Genomic DNA, 18,038 nt, shown 5'->3' with positions numbered 1-18,038 from the left:
TTTTCAAATACCTTGTATTAGGAGTGTTGCTTTCAAAGTCTGATTTACAATGTCATAAAATCCTTTGTGACAAAGCACTGTATCCGTTTAACCCCGCACTGCCCGCACAGCTCTGTTGCTGGGCAACAAGCGTAGAAATGGATCCATTGTCTTCAGGAGCATGTTGATCCCAGTTAACTGCCCCCCCCCCCCCCAACCTTGACCTTGAGCCAGTTTGCGGATACCAGGGGCCACTGACACTGTTACTGACACTGAAGTGTTTACGGCTCGTTTGAGTTTGACCTTCTTCTGCTCTGCTGTTTCCTGCAGTGAGGGCCATGGGTGTCCAGAGCTACAGGAGCGCACGGTCAAGGGCATCATTAATAACAGCTGACAAATAACTGGCTGGTGCCGTCTTACTCTACTGTAAGACTTTTATTTTGAAAAATATCTACATTTGTAATCATACCTTACGGCACATTACAGGTTTTTCTACTTGAACAAATTTCAGCTTTTGTTTAAAACCCTTTAACATAATTTCCCCCTTTGGTTTAAGCAGCTTAAAAGTTTTTGAAAGAATATTATTCCAGGCCAAGTCTGACAGTATCACATATACAGTACCAGTCAAAAGTTTGGACGTACTTTCCCCAAAAGTTTTGACTGGTACTGTACATATATAATATCTATTTTAGCTTGGTCCAACACTTTATTGAAGTGAAAGTGAGTAGAACTTTACAAACTCACCACCTTAATTTGTTTCTTTTGGAACATTAGGATCTCCACTAGAATTTAAAATAGCTCTGTAGGTTTGAGCACCCACCCATATGCCTACACCCCCACCTATACACTGTACTCCTGTGGCCCATACCTTCACCTCTGCTAATCTCATTGTTGGGTCGAGAGACCCTCTGATGGGAAATTGGCTGTGAGTGGTTGAATGGACTTTACATGCTGCTGCTTTCATAGCAGACCATTGTACTCCCCTCTCTCTCCATCTGAACTTAGCCCTTCAGGGACCAGATCAGTGCATATTTAATTAAAGCATGAGTAATGCACTAGGTGGCTAGATAATCCGTTTTAGGCCTGATACCCCCTCAGCTAATAATCATTACACGGTTTGTGTTTCCTCACAAGGGGTGTTCTGTCTGTATCCCGTTCCGTTTTTTTTGTTACCTTTTGCTCCCTCTCCAACTCATGGTTTTCCTCTCTGCTTCTCTTTCTCCATTCACTGCCACTCCATCAACCACCACCACCATCCCCCTCATGTTCAAGGTTCAAGCCCCTGCAGCTTTGATGGGATGATGCAGTACTTTGAACCTGATGTCAGTTTCAAGGTAATCTGTGTTTCCCGATGTATTTTATGCCAGAGGCCTCAATTAAATGCAGCAGCACAGGACCCACAGTATGCTGCATGAGACACACAGGTAATGCGATACTCCATGGCCTATTTTTGCAATATTTAATTTGAATCATCGTCCTGCTGCAAGTTGTGCACAGTCAAAATGATAAGATTTCTGTTTACACTGCCTTGTGATGAATGAGGGTCTTTGATATTTACAATAATGTTTTGTCTCAATATGGTTCGATTACATTAACATGGCAATCCATTTAAAATCAATGCATTTTCCATCAGCTTGCCTTGATGTGATCAATACAATCTCTTGTTTCTCTGTTCACTTCCATCAGTGATGGAAGGTAAGGGCCTCTAGACAGCTGGGCAGCCCTGCCCCCATGATAAACACACACACACACACACACACACACACACACACACACACACACATACACTCTCTCACACACACACACACACACACACACACACACACAAAAGAATCCTGCACATATCCACATGCCCCATTTGCATTTTCCAACCTTTTCCATGGACATGTGAATGAAGGTAATTATTTTCAAAATTATTTCTTATAATGTCAAATGTATAATTCAGCAACAGGGCAGGGGAAGCATATTCATCTCAGTACCTGCCTCCACCCACTCACCATCACTACTCCCTCGTCCCAATTAAACACACCAAGAAGACAGGCTGGATGATTATGGAGAAACTCATTTCCAAATGGCATGCCTCAATTGGTCTGCCGGCACAGCAGATGGGGATTGTAAGAGTAACACTCATTCATCCTGGCAAGCTAACCAGCGCTCCTTCTGCAATTAAGAAGTTGTGGGCAGTCAAGTGAACTTGTTTTTCATATCAGTGTTGCATGTTGCAGATAAGGTGTTTTTTTTAAGGGAAAGAGAATAAGTGAAAAGAAATGACTTCAGGTTATTATTACACAAAATGTGTTCCAGATAAAAGGAAATTGAAATCCAGCCTGTAACCCCTAAATTTGAATGAATCATGTAAATTAAGTAATAGGCATCCTAATCTACTTTTTCAGCCCCACTCAAGCCTGAAGGCAGAGCCTTTCCTTTTTCAATAAAGCTCTTATTTCCAGCCTCTGTAAGTCAGAGCAATAATTCTGCTGCATGGCAGAGCTCATGCTGAAAAAGCAGCCTTGTATAGCCCACTGTCTATTTCTGACACCTCTTGCATTTTAAATTAATTTGAATTCTGATGGCTCACAAAATAATCCAAGCACAGCTGTGCAGTGTAAGTAAAGGATGGGTGGATACATTGAGGGATTTCATTTAATACAGAGTAGACAACACACCCAGTTAAGGGATGAATTTGAATTATGCTTTCTAAAAAAGTTATAATGACCCATGAGAAGCAATCAAGTGGCGTAAACTGGCCCGAGGGCTGATGAAGTAAGATGTGTGAGTTGGTTGTTAAATAAGAGAAGACCAGTGCATGGCGCTACAACCCTTAGTAGCCTGAACTATTTTGTAGTGAGCCTTTTTTTTTTTTTTTTACCGTAATGTTGTCATTCATTTCGAAACATTTGGAGTGAGCGAGTCAGTTTAAAAGGTGAAAATAGGTTAAAGTTGACATTAACGGATATGACATTTCAGTTCGTGAATATTATAATATCTTCGTCCGGTAAAAATCGTATCGAATAACGGAAAAAATTATTTTCAAGCGGCGCCTCTAATTCATTATTTACCGCCACGAGTCGCGGAGCACAAGAACAACTCTCGCGATATTTGCAGCTGAGATCCAGGGAGCAGAGCAGGGGACTTGACATGTCAACAAAACAGATAAATTATCACCACACAGGTAACTTTACATGCTATCTAATGTGATATTAAATAGATATGAAGAATCACTGCGGTGTTAACTTCCACGTGGTGCTGGAATAATTAAAGGACACAGAAAAATGAACGGATAGAAAGCTGAAGTGTCGTGTGGTGTGACTGCCCACTTAGCTTTGGTGACAACCACTCCACTTTTACACGTCGGCTAATTAGTCCGTCACTTGACTGAATGGTTTGGGGTGGGGTGTTTGAAGTCCAGGGTAGCACCTTACAGACCTGTCCTGATGTAAAGACACGTTTACTTGTTTCTGAAACCCCGGCATACAACATATATTAAAGGCTAAAGCATTAGCACATTGACTTTATCAGTGAACCTCCTTTAGCTTGACATTCATATTAGTTAATTTGTAACAGATGTGAAGCTTATAAAGATCTCCATTATTTCCTGGATGTTAAATAAAGGCTATTGTACTTTATTAATAATAGAACAGTAGCTGATTGATGAGCAATGGTCGATGTTATGCCAGTATCCTTATACGTTAATGTGAATACCGTTTTATTTTAGGGCACTCCTCATTCAGCATAAGCAGGAGAGCTGAATCCATTAGTCAGCTTCTCCAGTGTGAAGATTCAAATACAAAAAGCTATTTGAAGACATCACATTGGGCTCTGGGAAATGATTATGTTCATTTTTAAGTGTTTTCTAATGCTTGACAGACCAAAGAACTAGTGGATTAATCAAAGAAAATAATTGGCAGATTATCGATAATGGATATAATTGTCCGGTGCATCCCAAGTGTAGTATTCAAGACTACTTTCTTGCTCTTCATCTTAATTTTACTTCACATTTTCCTCTCCCATTGCTGTCAAACACTTCATCAAGGCATGTAAGGGTGTGCTGGTGTGGAATAGCCTGAAAGGTAACTTCACCTGGACCTCGACCTTCTCCTCCCATCATCTTCACCTTCAGTCTCCATGACAACCCCTCCGCTAGTGTCGCCTTTTGGCGGGCAGCCACCGCCGCAGCAACAACAGCAGCAGGCCCAGGCAGCGCGTGATGTCAACACTGCCTCGCTGTGTCGCATAGGCCAGGAGACGGTCCAAGACATTGTCCTCAGGACCATGGAGATCTTCCAGCTCCTCAGGAACATGCAGGTCTGTCTCACGCTGTCTCTCTGTCCACATGACTATCAAATATGGTTACTGCCCCCATTTACTTTTCTGTTTTCCTCTCCTTCTGTCTTTCATGTTACAAGACACTTATATAAAAGGAGTAAAAACTGCAATTTTGAGGTACAACACTATTGAACAGATCTATATAAAAGATAATTAGCAGAATATAATCATAAAATCTGATCCGGTCTGATGGTAGCATGACAAAAAACTATTACGCAAACAACAAAACAACTGTCAGAAATGTGTTTTGATGTAGGATTTAAAAAGAGACAGTGTCAGCAGACTGAATCCTAAATGGAAGGCTGCACCAAAGCAAAGTCTTCAGTTCAGTCAGCCAAAAGCTTAATCAACCCCTTGATTTTTAACCTCAGTTCTGGAATAGCTGAAAGGACAAAACTGGAGAATATAAGAGGCCTTTAGGGACATTAGAGAGTTTAAACTTTATTGATATATTCTGGCAGCCATGTAAAGTCTTGTTTGAACTCAGCAAAACTTTAAAATTGAATCTAAAAGAAATTGTATAATAATAATAAGTACAAAGACCCTAAAATTGTTGGTGTTGTAGGAATAAACTTTTATCCTGAATCCAGTCAGGATCCTGGTTCCAAATAGGCCTTTTTTCACACAACATATCTTGACATGGCACAGGAGGAAAAGCACAGGTGTGAATAATTAAATTAATGACGCTTGAATTCCATTTAGCTGCGTCAGTTTTATGGTCCTGATGTTGTGCACGGTGGGACCGGGAGACGTCACTAGAACAGAGCCATTGTCAGTGTTATCAGTAACGCCTGTGCTTTTCTGCTATGACGAGTCAAAATGTCTGCTATGAAGAAGGCCTGTTTCTGCACGATTTGAAGCTGAGCTATAGCTTGACCTTTAAGGCAGATAAGAAATTTATCTTGGCTCAACAATACCAGAGCTAATGTAATTTCCTCAGCATCAGAGAGAGAATAGCTCTGAGATATTCCAGATTTGGTGAAAACATGACTAAAATATTTGTTTGGTCTTTCTCAAAGTTAAGGCCACTGTCACAAATAATACCAGAGAAATGTTTGACAGAATAGTATAACTCCTGTGAAAAATTCCAGTCCAACATTAGCTAAACAAGGGGTTTACCCTCTCGGCTTTCCAGTAATTTCCCTGTGTTCAAATGGAAACGGGGTATTTATCTTTGTGTATGTTGTCAGAACAAAGAAGGAGCTAGTGCTACAGACTAACTTTCCCTGCTGGTTCTACATTTTTATTCGGTCGAACAAATAGTTTTTGTTCAGAAGCTGTTTCACACATAGTATGCTGTCTGAAACATTATCAATGTACTGTCTTAATGGGTCATACTGATATCTCAAATATGTGTCTTATTTTTACACGGTGCATTAATTCACTGCAATCAAGTGATGGCAGATAGTTGTCGAATTAGTTAAGCTAGTGGATTCCTCAAGCGTTTTTATTGAGGATATTAGTCTTTATATTAGTTTGATGTGCAGTTCACGTGTAGTTCAGCTCTGACAGTGCCGAGGTCAGCATGAGTTTACCATGGATGTGTGCCTGCTCCTCTGAGACGTTCCTCCTGCACCTTGTTAAAGTCACAGCCAGAGACGGTGGCCAAACAAATACGCCTCAGCCACAGAATGCACAAACAGCATTGTTGTGACTTGTTTTTTCTTTTTTTTCCTCGATCACAGGCTGTCTTTGTACTCATAAAAATTCTTCACTCATCTGCTCCTCCCTGCCTCTCTCTCTGTCTGTCTGTCTCCCCTCTGTTTCTCTGTCTTCCCTTTGCTTGCCCTGAAGGCAGGCTTGTTTCATGTTATGTAGGATGTTTATAATCAGACAGTGCTGGCCCAGAGGCTTGTCGATCCTCTCAATAAAAAAACACGTCTTATTGCTCTTTTACACATGTTGTAGTTAAAAGCCAGTGATGCTGCTTCGGTATGAGAGCAAGCGAAAACATTAAAAGTGCAGCAGCTGAAGCAGATAACCTTTTAATGGTGCTTAGTTTGTGTGCATTATTTTAAATTGTAATAATATTATATTGTCATGACCAGTTACCATATTGTTGCATGATCACAAACATGTAATACACATTTTTTGCTTTCTGTCTGTTTCAGTTCTCATTCGTAAATTTTATCAGTATGGATTAAAATGCATATATTGTGCATTAGTTGGAAGTTTCCAATGGACTATTACCAGTTGGGGAACAACAGAGACTTTGTAGTGCTTTTGGCAGTAGGGATCAATGGCTGTTGCTTTTTATTAGCACTAGCAAAATCGTCAGCTTGTACTTTGCTTAACCCAACATTTCCCCTGTGGTGCTTCTCAGCTGCCTAATGGAGTCACTTACCACCCCAACACCCACCAGGACAGGCTGGGGAAACTCCAGGAGCATCTACGCATGCTCTCGGTGCTTTTCCGCAAGCTGCGCCTCGTCTACGACAAATGCAATGAAAACTGTGCCGGGCTGGACCCCATACCCCCAGAGGTGAGACACGGACACTGATTATGCCGATGAATTTTCTTTTTTCCAGATTTACGTGATTGGAAGAGTTGAGAATGTATATTCGTTGTCAAATTTTTCTGGGTTAGAAGAGACTCAGAACCTCAGTTTTTCCATGTTACGACACTGACAACGAATCGTTTGCCGCTGGTTCATTTTCTATCAATCGACTAACTGATTAGTTGACTAATTCTTTCTGCTCCGGTTTATTTTATGTCAAGTATATGTGTGCATTTACATCAGCTTCTTGGGCCTGTTTGAATACAATAATTTCAACTAACTTCATGCTTACATTGCAATGCGATCTAATTGACAAGTCTGTGTCAAAGCTCAGGTCTGTCTGTGTAGTACACACTGCTGTAGTATACACTGCACACATCATTCAGACAGAAGAAGTAGTAGTCAGAGTACAGTGGCTGGGATGTGGCAATCCAGTGGGGCAAATGTGATCAAATAGCAGCGAGTTGATACATGTTGACACCTGAAAATAGGACAGTGGCCTGATGCGTCATTGCAGATTGATGTGCATCATTACACTGCTATGCTTAGAAAACAGTTGGTGCAAGTGTTTTCATGTGTGTCAGATGCTGCAGATGTGCGTTGCCCTTTACATCCCTGTCAGGTAAAATTAATTCTAATCAATCAAATCTAATATAATTTAATTATGTTAGATAAACCTCACTCGGGAAAAGTCTGCCAATCAGACGATACTCGAAGCTTCTCCCTGCCTCCGTACAAACCGAACTTTCCAGTTCGAACACAAACCCTGAGATTAGAAAATCATCCCTTCCTAGAAGCTTTGTTGATGCTGAATGGGACACCTGTGGAGCTCCTGTAGAGCTAATTTGAGCCAAGATGGTACTACACACAACCCTTCATTGCATCAGGCATTTTATTTACGTTTTCTCATTACAGGAAATCACAAGTTTGATTATTATTCCCTTTTATATATCGGTTGGGGGTGGGGTGCTTGTGGTTCATTGTGCTTTTTCTAACATATTTTTCATTTTTATAAAAATTCAACATTATTATTTTCCTTTGTACCCCTTACCTAGAAATATGAGAAATATCATGTTTACTGCCCAGTCTGTGTCAGTTCAACTCACCAGCAGAACTGCCTCCCCCTCTCAACTCCATTACCAGCTGACATGAGTCTCATTTTTTGTTTTACTTGCAAGCCTCATGTTTTAATGTCTTTGTTGATCATCTGTGACGTGCAAACATCAGATTTCACTCTTTACCCTCCGTTTCCAGCACCCGGCTCTGCCTCCATCACACTTAGTTTTGTGGTTCGGTGATTTTTGAGACAAGATGCGGTTTGTATAGTTTACAGCCTGTCGTGCGGTCGCTCCTGCATTGCTCTGTGTACAATGACGCAGCTCAAGATGAAATGCAGTGATTCGACTGACGAAATGCAAATCTTCTTGACGGATGTATCAACTCATTGACTTTTAGGTAGCAGCTCTAATTTAGAGCAATATGTTCTTATACTTCCCATTGATTGGTACATACTCAGTTGCTGCTGAGACGTTATCTTACCTTAAATCAAGTTATATTTTAACTTAGATGGATTTTTACAGGATGTGGTTGTAACTGCAAGAGTGATAGATCTACATTCGACATCATTGATCCTTCCAGATGCAAAACGTCAACACATGTTCGATGTGCTTGTCATGGTTTTTTTTTTTTAAGCTCTCAGCCATTGCCTCATAGCCCAGCTTTCCTCACAAACTGCCTGCTAAATTAGGATGTTGTTAGTTTAAAGGAAGTAGGCCATTGTTACTGCCACACCTCCTTGCTCATACACACACACACACACACACACACACACACACACACACACACACACACACACACACAGACGCAGTCACACACATAAATGCACATCTTTACCCTGGGGGACTCTTATCTCACCAACTCCCTCTAGGTCTGTCTTTTCTCCGCCTGCAGCAGATTCATTGGTCGCTTCAGGTGAGTCTCCAGAGTCTCTTTACCGCTGGTTACGGTCACCATCCACTTTAGGAACAGCAGCACCTCCGCTCAGCCGCACTCCATCCCTGCCTTGCCTGCACAGACACAGACAGAAATACACACACGCTTGTACACAATTGTAGCCCTGGCCTCACACAAAATATATTCAGCATAGACATGCATGTGGTGCGCCGTAGCATGTCACAAAGGCACTTTATCAACACACACGTGCACTTATGCAGACACTTGCGCACACACACACACATACACACACTGGCTCACTGGGCATGCACTATGTGTGAGGCTCCATGCAGGGCTACAGCTAGGCTATCCACCACTGTTTGATTGGATTTATGACTGCGGCAGTCCCTTCCCAATTTCTACAGATTGGCTTGCAGCTAATCTCTCTCACCAGACTCCTACTGAGGATAAAGGAGGATGTGGGTGGAGACCAGTCTTAAATTGGAACACATTTGTGATGGCTGCCACCATGTACATTTTCCGCATTGAATAATACAGTTGCTCAGCAGCATTTGGATTCATCTATCCACTGGTTGTTCAGAATGACTCTCGTCTGCCCCCTAAATCAAACTCTATGAGGGGTTCACTTTGACATTTTCCTTTGCTGTAATGGTGTAAACCCTCATTGAGTCATTACACCATCTAGCTATTTTTCTCCCTCTTCTTTCCACCTTATTTAAATGTTTATTTGTTTCCCCTTGCGGCAGAGACGCAGTCCAGCGTTGACCAGCCAATAGCTCAGCTCGCCATGTTTGTCTGGGGCTGAGGGTTGTTGATTTTGGCCCCAGCATGCACTCCATTTATCATCCCGGAGAATTCAGGTGCCCGCCTGACAGCCGCGCAATATTGGCTACCCGAAAACAGGAAGTGGAATCAATGACTCGGGCAGCGTGACCTCATCGCAGCCTAATTAGCAACAGACCCGTTTAATGAACAGCTGGACCAAATGCACACGTCAGCGCTTTCCCCTTTGTCTTTCCAGCTGTCGTCCGTTGCAGTCCAGTTGCAGCATTTCCTCCCTCTCCTTCTCAAACTCTTTCACACTTTCTTCCTTTCTCTCTTCTTCCTATCCCTCTTTTTCCACCTTTTGGTCTTCTTTCTCTCTGTTATTGCAGCTTGAGCTTGGCTCTCTGCATTACTTTCTTTTTCTCTCTCTTTGAGTCAATCTATGTGTTCACCTTGGCTTCATTTCCCTCTTTTTTCTCTCCAGCTTTCTTTCCACTTTTCTTCTACTTCTCCCCTCTCTCTCTTGTCCAAGTCTTCCTCCCCTCTTGTCATTTCCTGAAGTGAACAGCCATGCCATTTCATTTCCCTCTCCCCTTACATGTTCACCCCACTATTTTCTTATTATAATTTGTCTTTCTGGTTTGTCTTATTCTACCCTTTTCCTTTTGTCTCAGCGAGGCAACCTGGAAAACTTCATTAGCCCATTTTTCTCTGTCAGGCAGGAAACCACATCCATCTTTTTGTGGAAGAGGCAGGGGTTATGACTCACACAGGCACAGTCTCTCTCACACACACACACACACACACGCTGCATGGCTTCATGTGCACCCACCCACACACTCACCCACACACACAGTCACACACACACGTTATACCCGCTCCATCCATCTTTCCCACCGTACTCAGCACATTTCTTTTTCCCCCCACAAGCTGCCAAAATCAGCCCACTATACCTTTAAAATTCAATATGTCATTGGCTTTGGTCTGAAATTATCTAATGAAAAAACTTGCTTTTTTTTTCCTACTTTAAAGTTTTCTTGAGCCAGGGACAAGCTCATAGTTTGTCTGATATAATATCCTGCACATATCCTTGCCGTCTTTTCTCCCTCCAATAGTCAAAGTTTACAGTTTGGCATGGAGCTCCGCCCTGGAAACTGACAGGAGCACAGAAAGTTTTCCATATTTTTACAGCGTGGTTTCTTTGTCTCTGTATTTGTGTTTCTCGTATTCTTTCTTCCATTTATTCAGTTTTTTGTTTTCTCCTTTCACCTCTTTCTGTCTTATCCTCTTCCCACCTTTCTCCCTGCCCCCGCCTCCTTGCAATCTTTCCCTCTCTCGTAATTTGTTTGTCTACATTTTGTCTGCCTTTGTTTATTTATTTATTTTATTTTTTACTTCTTTCGTGTTAGTGTTGATGTTGCCCGGCTCCAACCATCCTCATACATCAGTCAGTCATTGCTTCCAGATGAAGCAGCTTTCTTGAATCATTGTCTACCGTCCGCAGGGCCTCCGGTCCAGCTGCACAACCTCAGGTCAGACGCTGCAGAATAACCTAAGACTTTGCACAATTTAGATTAGCTTTGTGCCAAGTCATTATTGGAGCAAGGTGTATTTTCCCACTGTATGGTAGTTTTTATTGGCTTCTGGTTGACTGGAGAGTCTCCTACCTAATCTGTGTTTGTGATCTTGTCTGGTATGACGGTTTTTGTTTTGAAAAGGAAACTTTGGAGATGGTAATTTTTGGAGCTGTTAGTTTTTCTTCGCAACAGAAACTATAATGAGCTGCTGTGTTTTTATCTTTGGAGCTTGAAACCCATAAAAACTGGTATCACATGCCTTAAAACTGTGCAGGGAAATTGGTCTGTAGCTTCTGAGAGAGTGAAACTATAATATTGACTTAATGTCAACATAACTGATGTTATGAGTTTCCTGGAACTGCTGTAGAATAGCACAGACTACATTTTGACTACGTTTACACCATGAGAGTGGGAACAGTATGTTCTCAAGACACTACTTGATGTGTGACTGCAGCAAGTCTCCTGCTCCCCCCTCTCCCTGGGGTGACCACTAGGGGGCAGTGTGATGCAAAGCAGTGGGCAGTGACCCTCAGGAACGCAGCCTCGCCTGAAGGCCCATGCACATCAGCCTCGCTGTGGTGTCAAGCGGACAAGGTCAAGCACACAGAACGTTTAAAAATGAATTAATCCCCCCCCCCCCCCCCCCCTCTCGTTCTCTCTCTCTGTCCTGTCTCTCACTGAGGAGAGACGAGTGAGGCTCAGCCTGTGTTCGAGAGCTTACACAGAATCCCCATTTTCACCACTTCATGGGAACAAGATTACGAGACAGCACAGGGATATCTTAAGTGTGGCTTAGCACTCGTACGTCGAGATTGCCAATATGCACATAATTCTTACCTGCAACTGAACTCAGCAGGCGTATAGCTCTCCCACTGAAAAATGTGAATATGCAGTAGAGAGCTTTTAGTAACTTTAGACCACTAAATGAATAAGAGGACAGAAGCACATGTAAAAAGTGCATCAATGATTGAGTTTCATCCCAGAAAGATATGATTATAACTGTTGGGACTATTTTTTTTTGGTAAAGGAAACAAAACCCACAATTTAGATTCTGTATGTGTTTTCCCGCTGTGTGTGATTAACTTAATATGTCAGCATTTTGAAAGTCATCCACTTACAGTTGTCTTTCTTACACTAAATAATATAACCTGATTTCTGTTTGCTGTCACTTCCAGCAACTGATACCCTTTGTGGAAGATGACAGCTCCAAACACGAGGACCGCTCAGCCGGCCAGAGCCGCCCTGCCACCGAGGAGAGGAGAGAAATCCTGGAGGTCAACAAGGTAAGGTGTTCTTCATCTGAATAGGAAACAGCTTCGATTCCCGGCCAGCTGTAATGCCTCCAAACATTTTAAATCATATTATATCACCTGAGCTTTAGGGAAAACATTAGGCCCAGTATCATCTTTAAGATAAGAAATAATAATTAGGCCTGCAATTCATTACAGATTACTCATTTTATTCATCATCTTTAACCTGAGGCTTCAATAGCCCACTTTCCATTATTTGGAAGGTAAGCAGGCTGTAAGCAGGAGGCTTGAACAAATAAAAAAAAAAAATTTAAAGAGGCTGCACTTGATAAACCTTATTGTCTGATTGCTGATAGAGTTTGTGTGTTTAATAGCATTTCTCAGCAGCATCATGCCCACCTTTTAAACAACATTTTCTAGGGACTAGGTACATGTAGGCGGTCATACCAAGCACTGTATAATATTGTGTAGTTTGTAGCCTGTGCTGTATTCTGCTCCCACGCAAGATAAAGTATCTAGTCAGCAGTCTGTGTTTGTGACCTAAGGAATCAGAAGAATTTGACAAAATTGTGAACCTCACCGACACGCTCTCTGTGCTGGCGGCAGAGTTGGATGACTCTCGCTTGTCTATCTCTCAGACAGAGATGTCTAAGCAGTGATAGACCGATCTGGTCTGTTGAGTTGGTATCACTGCTGATACCCCCTGATCATATTGGCTATTGGCGACTTCACAGGATGATGATAGGATGATCTGACTTTGGATCATACAACTCTAGCAGACCACCTACAATTTGGGTTAGGGTTTGTTCGTTTCTTCTTTTGGGACAGGGCTCAGGACCGTACCCTTTGTTGTTTTGTTGGGGGTATCATGGAAATAAGGAGAGCTGAAACCGTCTGGTCCTAAAAATAAAAGCTATGTCCGTAATCTTGGTAATGAAAAGTTTGGAGTGTGTTCTCAGGCACCTGATGCAGTTCTGGTGACTTCATTGAAGCACGACCTCCAGCGCACACCGGGGCAGTTTGAGGCAGAGTGTCTAGTTGTTTGGATGAAAGTCAGCGCCTCAACATCTGCGGTTATGGTACTGTACCAGAAAACTGTGGATTAGCTTTGTCAGGTTGCTGCCTCAAGCAAAGGAGTTCAAAAATCTCAGTGACTCGGTGTTTCAGAAATGCGGATAAGATGAAGTGTGAGAGCCACATCCAGGCTGCTGTGATGGCAGCATTGATAGGGTGTTGGACTGGACATTTGTGTTGGAAAAAAAAGAACTAAACCTGAAGCCTGAGGGTGAAACTCTCAATTCACAAGTTCTGTTTTGTGCCACATCGTGAAATGGCAGGAATGAATGACTTTGTGTTGCCAGTATGCATTAAAAGATATTTGTATAAGTGAGCTAATGAGCAAAAAGTGAAGAAATGTTTTTCATTGAATAAAGAATAGCTGACAATCAGCAAGCTACTATCGAGCAGGATAGCAGCTTGTCATGTATTAAACACAAAGAGGAGACGACTTGGATTTTTTTTGTCCCTGTTTTGGAATGTTTTCAAGTGTCGGGCATCAAACATACCTGAGAGCTTTTTCAAATTTATTCACTGTCAGACATGTTTCTGCCCAGCTCTGATAGAGAGGCCGTTTTATGACACTCTGAAGTGCAGAGCAGAGAGCTTTTCTCCAGACTGACACGCCATGTTGTCAGTCAAAGTCTGAAAGTTTGTTGCAGAAAGACTGAAGCTTGAGTCATGGCTTAGTTTAATGATGCAGACGAAGTAAGGTACATCTAAGCATATAGACACACATAAAGATGGTCTCTCAGATTTAATAGTAGTACAAAAGTAAAAACCAACAATAAAAAATGAATAACAGTCTTGCTGTGATGAGGCTGGGAGAGAAACTAATACCCACACTGCAAGAAGTTGGAAGTGTTTGACTGTAATATTTAATTTCTAAAGTTAAGTCCTGGTTGATTTGACGACGCCTGTGCTTGTCCTGGTTACAGCAAAAAATCCCCAAACATATTATGTCTTGTTTTGTGGATACATATTTGATGAACAGCTGATGTCAGATGCATTGCATTTCCTGTGGCTGCTTCACAATAAAAGCCATCCTGTGTTCTGAACGCTTTTAATGTGCTGGCATCATTTCCTTGTCCCTGTGCAGGCCATGAATCCAGAGTGGGAATGTCAGACCCTGCCATTCACAATGACCTTTCTCTCTCTTCCTCTTGCTTGCAACGAGTATCCACCTCCCGTATCCATTATTTCAAATCAAAAGCCTTCTGCAGAGTTGTGTAATTGAGATTTCCTTACATTCTGGCAGTTGCAATAATTAAACATATACAGTATAGCAGAAACACTGCTATATCCTTTTTTGTTCCAGTCCTGCAAAGCATTGCTGTACTGACCACTGGGACATAACACAGGCTCTCTTAACACTGACAAACCCTGCCCCCCTTTTTTTTAGGCATTTGCCATCATAGATTATTTTCATGTCCAGGATTAAGTTTAATCTCTCGCTGGGAAACGGGCCCATCACGATGACATGAAAACGCCATGTGCAAATATCAGCCTTGGGTGGATAAACCCCAACCAGAGATACAGGTGAGGCAAACAGCCAACAGCTGTGCGCAATACCTCCCAGCAGTACGCATATCTCACCCAGGTACAGTAGTTATGGACATGGCATGGCAAAGGTTCAGGTTAAAGCACATACATTATTCAGGTGGCCTATTGAGTTTACCTCGTCTGCCATGGATTTGTTATGTTTGTATATTTGTGTGTGTGTGAGAATTGAGTGAGAGAAAGAGCTTTTGTTCTTCCTTCAGAGAGACAAGATTGTGTTTGCGTTTGCTTTCACACATGCTTTCAGTGTGTGTTCGTGCAGGCTCAAGCCCCTTTTCTGTTTCTTCTCTTTGTACGTGCATTGTGCTGGCGCCATACAGATTGTGCATGCCAAGCCATTTCAGTGTGTGCTGCAATGATAATGGTCCAAGGTCAGGAGTGTCGGCAGCAGAGATGAGAATTGGTTATTTTTAAGAGCTCAGCACAGCTCCCCTGGCTGCTTTTAAATGTTAACACTACAGTAAAACATTGCAGTGAACCCTGCGCTCAGCTGCACTCAGCCCCGTCCAAAACAAAGAGCATCTCCTTTTCACACAAAGCCACGCAGAGAGTATGATAAAAGTCTGCTGATACTGTAATAGATAAATAAACAAAGTGCTTATTTCAGTACTTTGAATCCAATACTGCACTGAAATACTGACATTTGTTTTCAGCACTCCGGCAAAAAGAAAACAGAAATGTTTTATCTTTTCTCAGTTTTCTCTGTGAGTTTCAGTGAGGGTACATAAAAAAAAAAAAAAGTAAGTAATTTTGTCCTATTAGAGACCTGTGTATGGAAGTGATAAATAACCTTGTTTATGATCTGACCTTCCTCCTATGGAAAGCATTAGCATGCAAATTGAGTTCCGTCAAATGATCCGAGCATATAGAGACGGAGAAGACAGGCCACCATGATTCGCTCAGGGGAAGCTTTCCTCATGTTCTGCAGTCCTTTAATAGATGCAGTGGCAAGACCTTAATATGCAGTGTATATACATAAACAGCCATTATACAGTAGATAGGTATGTTTAATTTATTTAAAAGTGGGGGGCGCCCCATGTGTAGAGGCTACAGTCCTCGCTGCAGTTGGCCCCAGTTCGAGTCCTGCATCGGACGGCCTTTGCTGCATGTCATTCCCCCTCTTTCTGCCTCCCCATTTCCTGTCTCTCTCTACTATCCTGTCCAATAAAGGCACAAAAGCCCAAAAAAATATACTTTAAAAAAGAAAAAGTGATCATACTCTGAACGCAATGAACGTTTGCTAGTCTTTATCTCCATCTTTCTGATTAGTCTTGATGTAATAAGAGGACTTATTAAAAGATAATTACTTCTACTTCCATTACCACTGAACAGAGGCAAAGTTGGATGCATCCTTTACATGACTAGATGGATCGACAACCATTTCATTCCTGTTTGGATGAAACATTTTAAATGTAAGTTTTAATCCTATGCAGATTTAAAGACAGTGGTAGGGCTGGACAGAATGGGGAAAGAATAAATCATGATATTTTTATTTTTTATCTGGTCTAGCAAATTAAGTTATGATTTCACTGTTGCTTTCAAGGTGCCCTTTCCTTGTAAACAAACAAAATGTATGTTTATATTCACAGTCACTCACTAAAATGCTTTTTGTGGCCAAGGCTGTGTTTCTCTGCACATTACTTCCACTTGTAGGTCAGCGGGAATATGTAGTGTGTCACCTGCACGCTATTGTGTGTGCATGTGTCCTCAAATAAAATGGCAACACTAGTTCTTCTGCCGGCTTAAAAATGCTCTGCTACAAATTATTAATTAAGAACGTGAAAAAAGGACCAATATCGACATGAACTGCAAACAGATGCCATTGGTCTAATTTCATGTGTTTTGAGGTCAACTTTATAGCGTCTCTCATTTTTGCCAGAACACGTTTTCATCATCTGGATCGCTCTGGTGACCGAGTGGTTACAGCACCTGTCACGCAAGTATACATCATCTATTATATTTCAGTCAGAATTTTTAAGTAACCTACAACTGTTTGGGGTTGTCTGGGAAACAGGGGTTTTTTGTAGCCAAATTATCGCCTCACCGCTGATGTCTTGTTACCACTGCTGACATTTAGGTAAGCTGTGAGGATCTCTCTTTCGTCTTACTATCTGACTTTGGATACCAAAATATTAGCATGTGGTGTGTTGAGCCAACTCAAACAAGCCCCGTGTGCCTAATTTGGGGAATGGTCCGTTCTGGCATATGATCTGCTTTGTTTCTCTGATGTGATTGGTTCCTAGTTTGTTACCAAGCAGTGTAGCTTGACATTTAGTTGTTTTTTTGTTTTTTTATTGAGGAAATTTTCTATTACGAGCAGTGTTTTTATATTGTTAAATCCCCAGCCCGACCCGTAGCCTAAAACCTGAACCTATTAGAAACACACATTTCCAATCTGGCTGTGGGATTTGCAGTGTATGCCTCATGTGTTTGCAACATATTTAGCTGTGATTTTGCCCAGGCTGCCCAGCTGCACATTAAGGCAGCAGTAAGGACAGCAAGCTTTGGGGAGTTAAAGCGGTTAGTCTGATCAGCAGAGTAGAGATGCAGCAGGACAGGGGAAGCAGATGTTTGTGTCCTGGCTACATCTGCTGCAGTCACTCCAGCCAGATAGGATAGTTCTGGATGAGAGGGGGATGACTGCGAGGAGGGTGTGGCGGCAGGAAAGAGGGAGGTAGATTTAAAAAAAAAAGAGGGTGAAAAAGAATAGTAAGAGAGCTAAATGGCAGAGAGATGTTGTGATAAAGAAAGTTGATTGAGTGAAAGATCAAATATTTGTTATATATGGGGGAAAAAGAAAAGAAAGATGGAAAGAAAGCTTTCTGTTGAGTGAAGGGTAAAAGAGAAATGGGCTCTTCAGGTGGGAAAGGTGTTTGAGGATGGATGGATGACCAAACAGATAGCTGTGTTGTCAGGGAGGTTAGACGTGTGAAGTAGAGGGTAAAGGACGAAGGAACACCGAGAGAAACAAACAGGTAGCAAAATGCAAAAAAACCCCCCCCAAAAAAACAACAACATTCGTGTGGTGTTTTTGAAACGAATGAAACTGTGCATAGCGGCAGCAGCGAGCGGGCG

The 18,038-nt window shown here is 42.0% G+C and overlaps 1 protein-coding gene across 2 annotated transcripts in view; it reads left to right on the top strand.

Annotated features, from left to right (window-relative positions):
- The first annotated feature begins 3,047 nt into the window (after positions 1-3,047).
- med30 (mediator complex subunit 30) overlaps positions 3,048-18,038 on the top strand; it is a 32,715-nt gene continuing 17,724 nt past the window's right edge. The window contains exons 1-5 of one of the 2 annotated variants that reach the window (XM_087175094.1): positions 3,048-3,151; positions 4,013-4,284; positions 6,629-6,787; positions 12,273-12,380; positions 16,843-16,903. In XM_087175094.1, coding sequence (XP_087031220.1) covers positions 4,105-4,284; positions 6,629-6,787; positions 12,273-12,380; positions 16,843-16,875 — 480 coding nt within the window. In that variant the 5' untranslated portion in view covers positions 3,048-3,151; positions 4,013-4,104 and the 3' untranslated portion in view covers positions 16,876-16,903. The remainder of the gene's footprint in view (positions 3,152-4,012; positions 4,285-6,628; positions 6,788-12,272; positions 12,381-16,842; positions 16,904-18,038) is intronic. The other variant, XM_023410144.2, reaches the window with a different exon arrangement.

Source organism: Seriola lalandi, unplaced genomic scaffold (assembly GCF_002814215.2).
Source record: "Seriola lalandi dorsalis isolate HSWRI2012SDOR001 ecotype SW California unplaced genomic scaffold, Sedor1 jcf7180002054414, whole genome shotgun sequence".
Taxonomy (NCBI): Eukaryota; Metazoa; Chordata; class Actinopteri; order Carangiformes; family Carangidae; genus Seriola; species Seriola lalandi.
The sequence above is the reverse complement of the archived record's forward strand: the minus strand, read 5'-3'. Positions and strand labels throughout refer to the sequence as shown.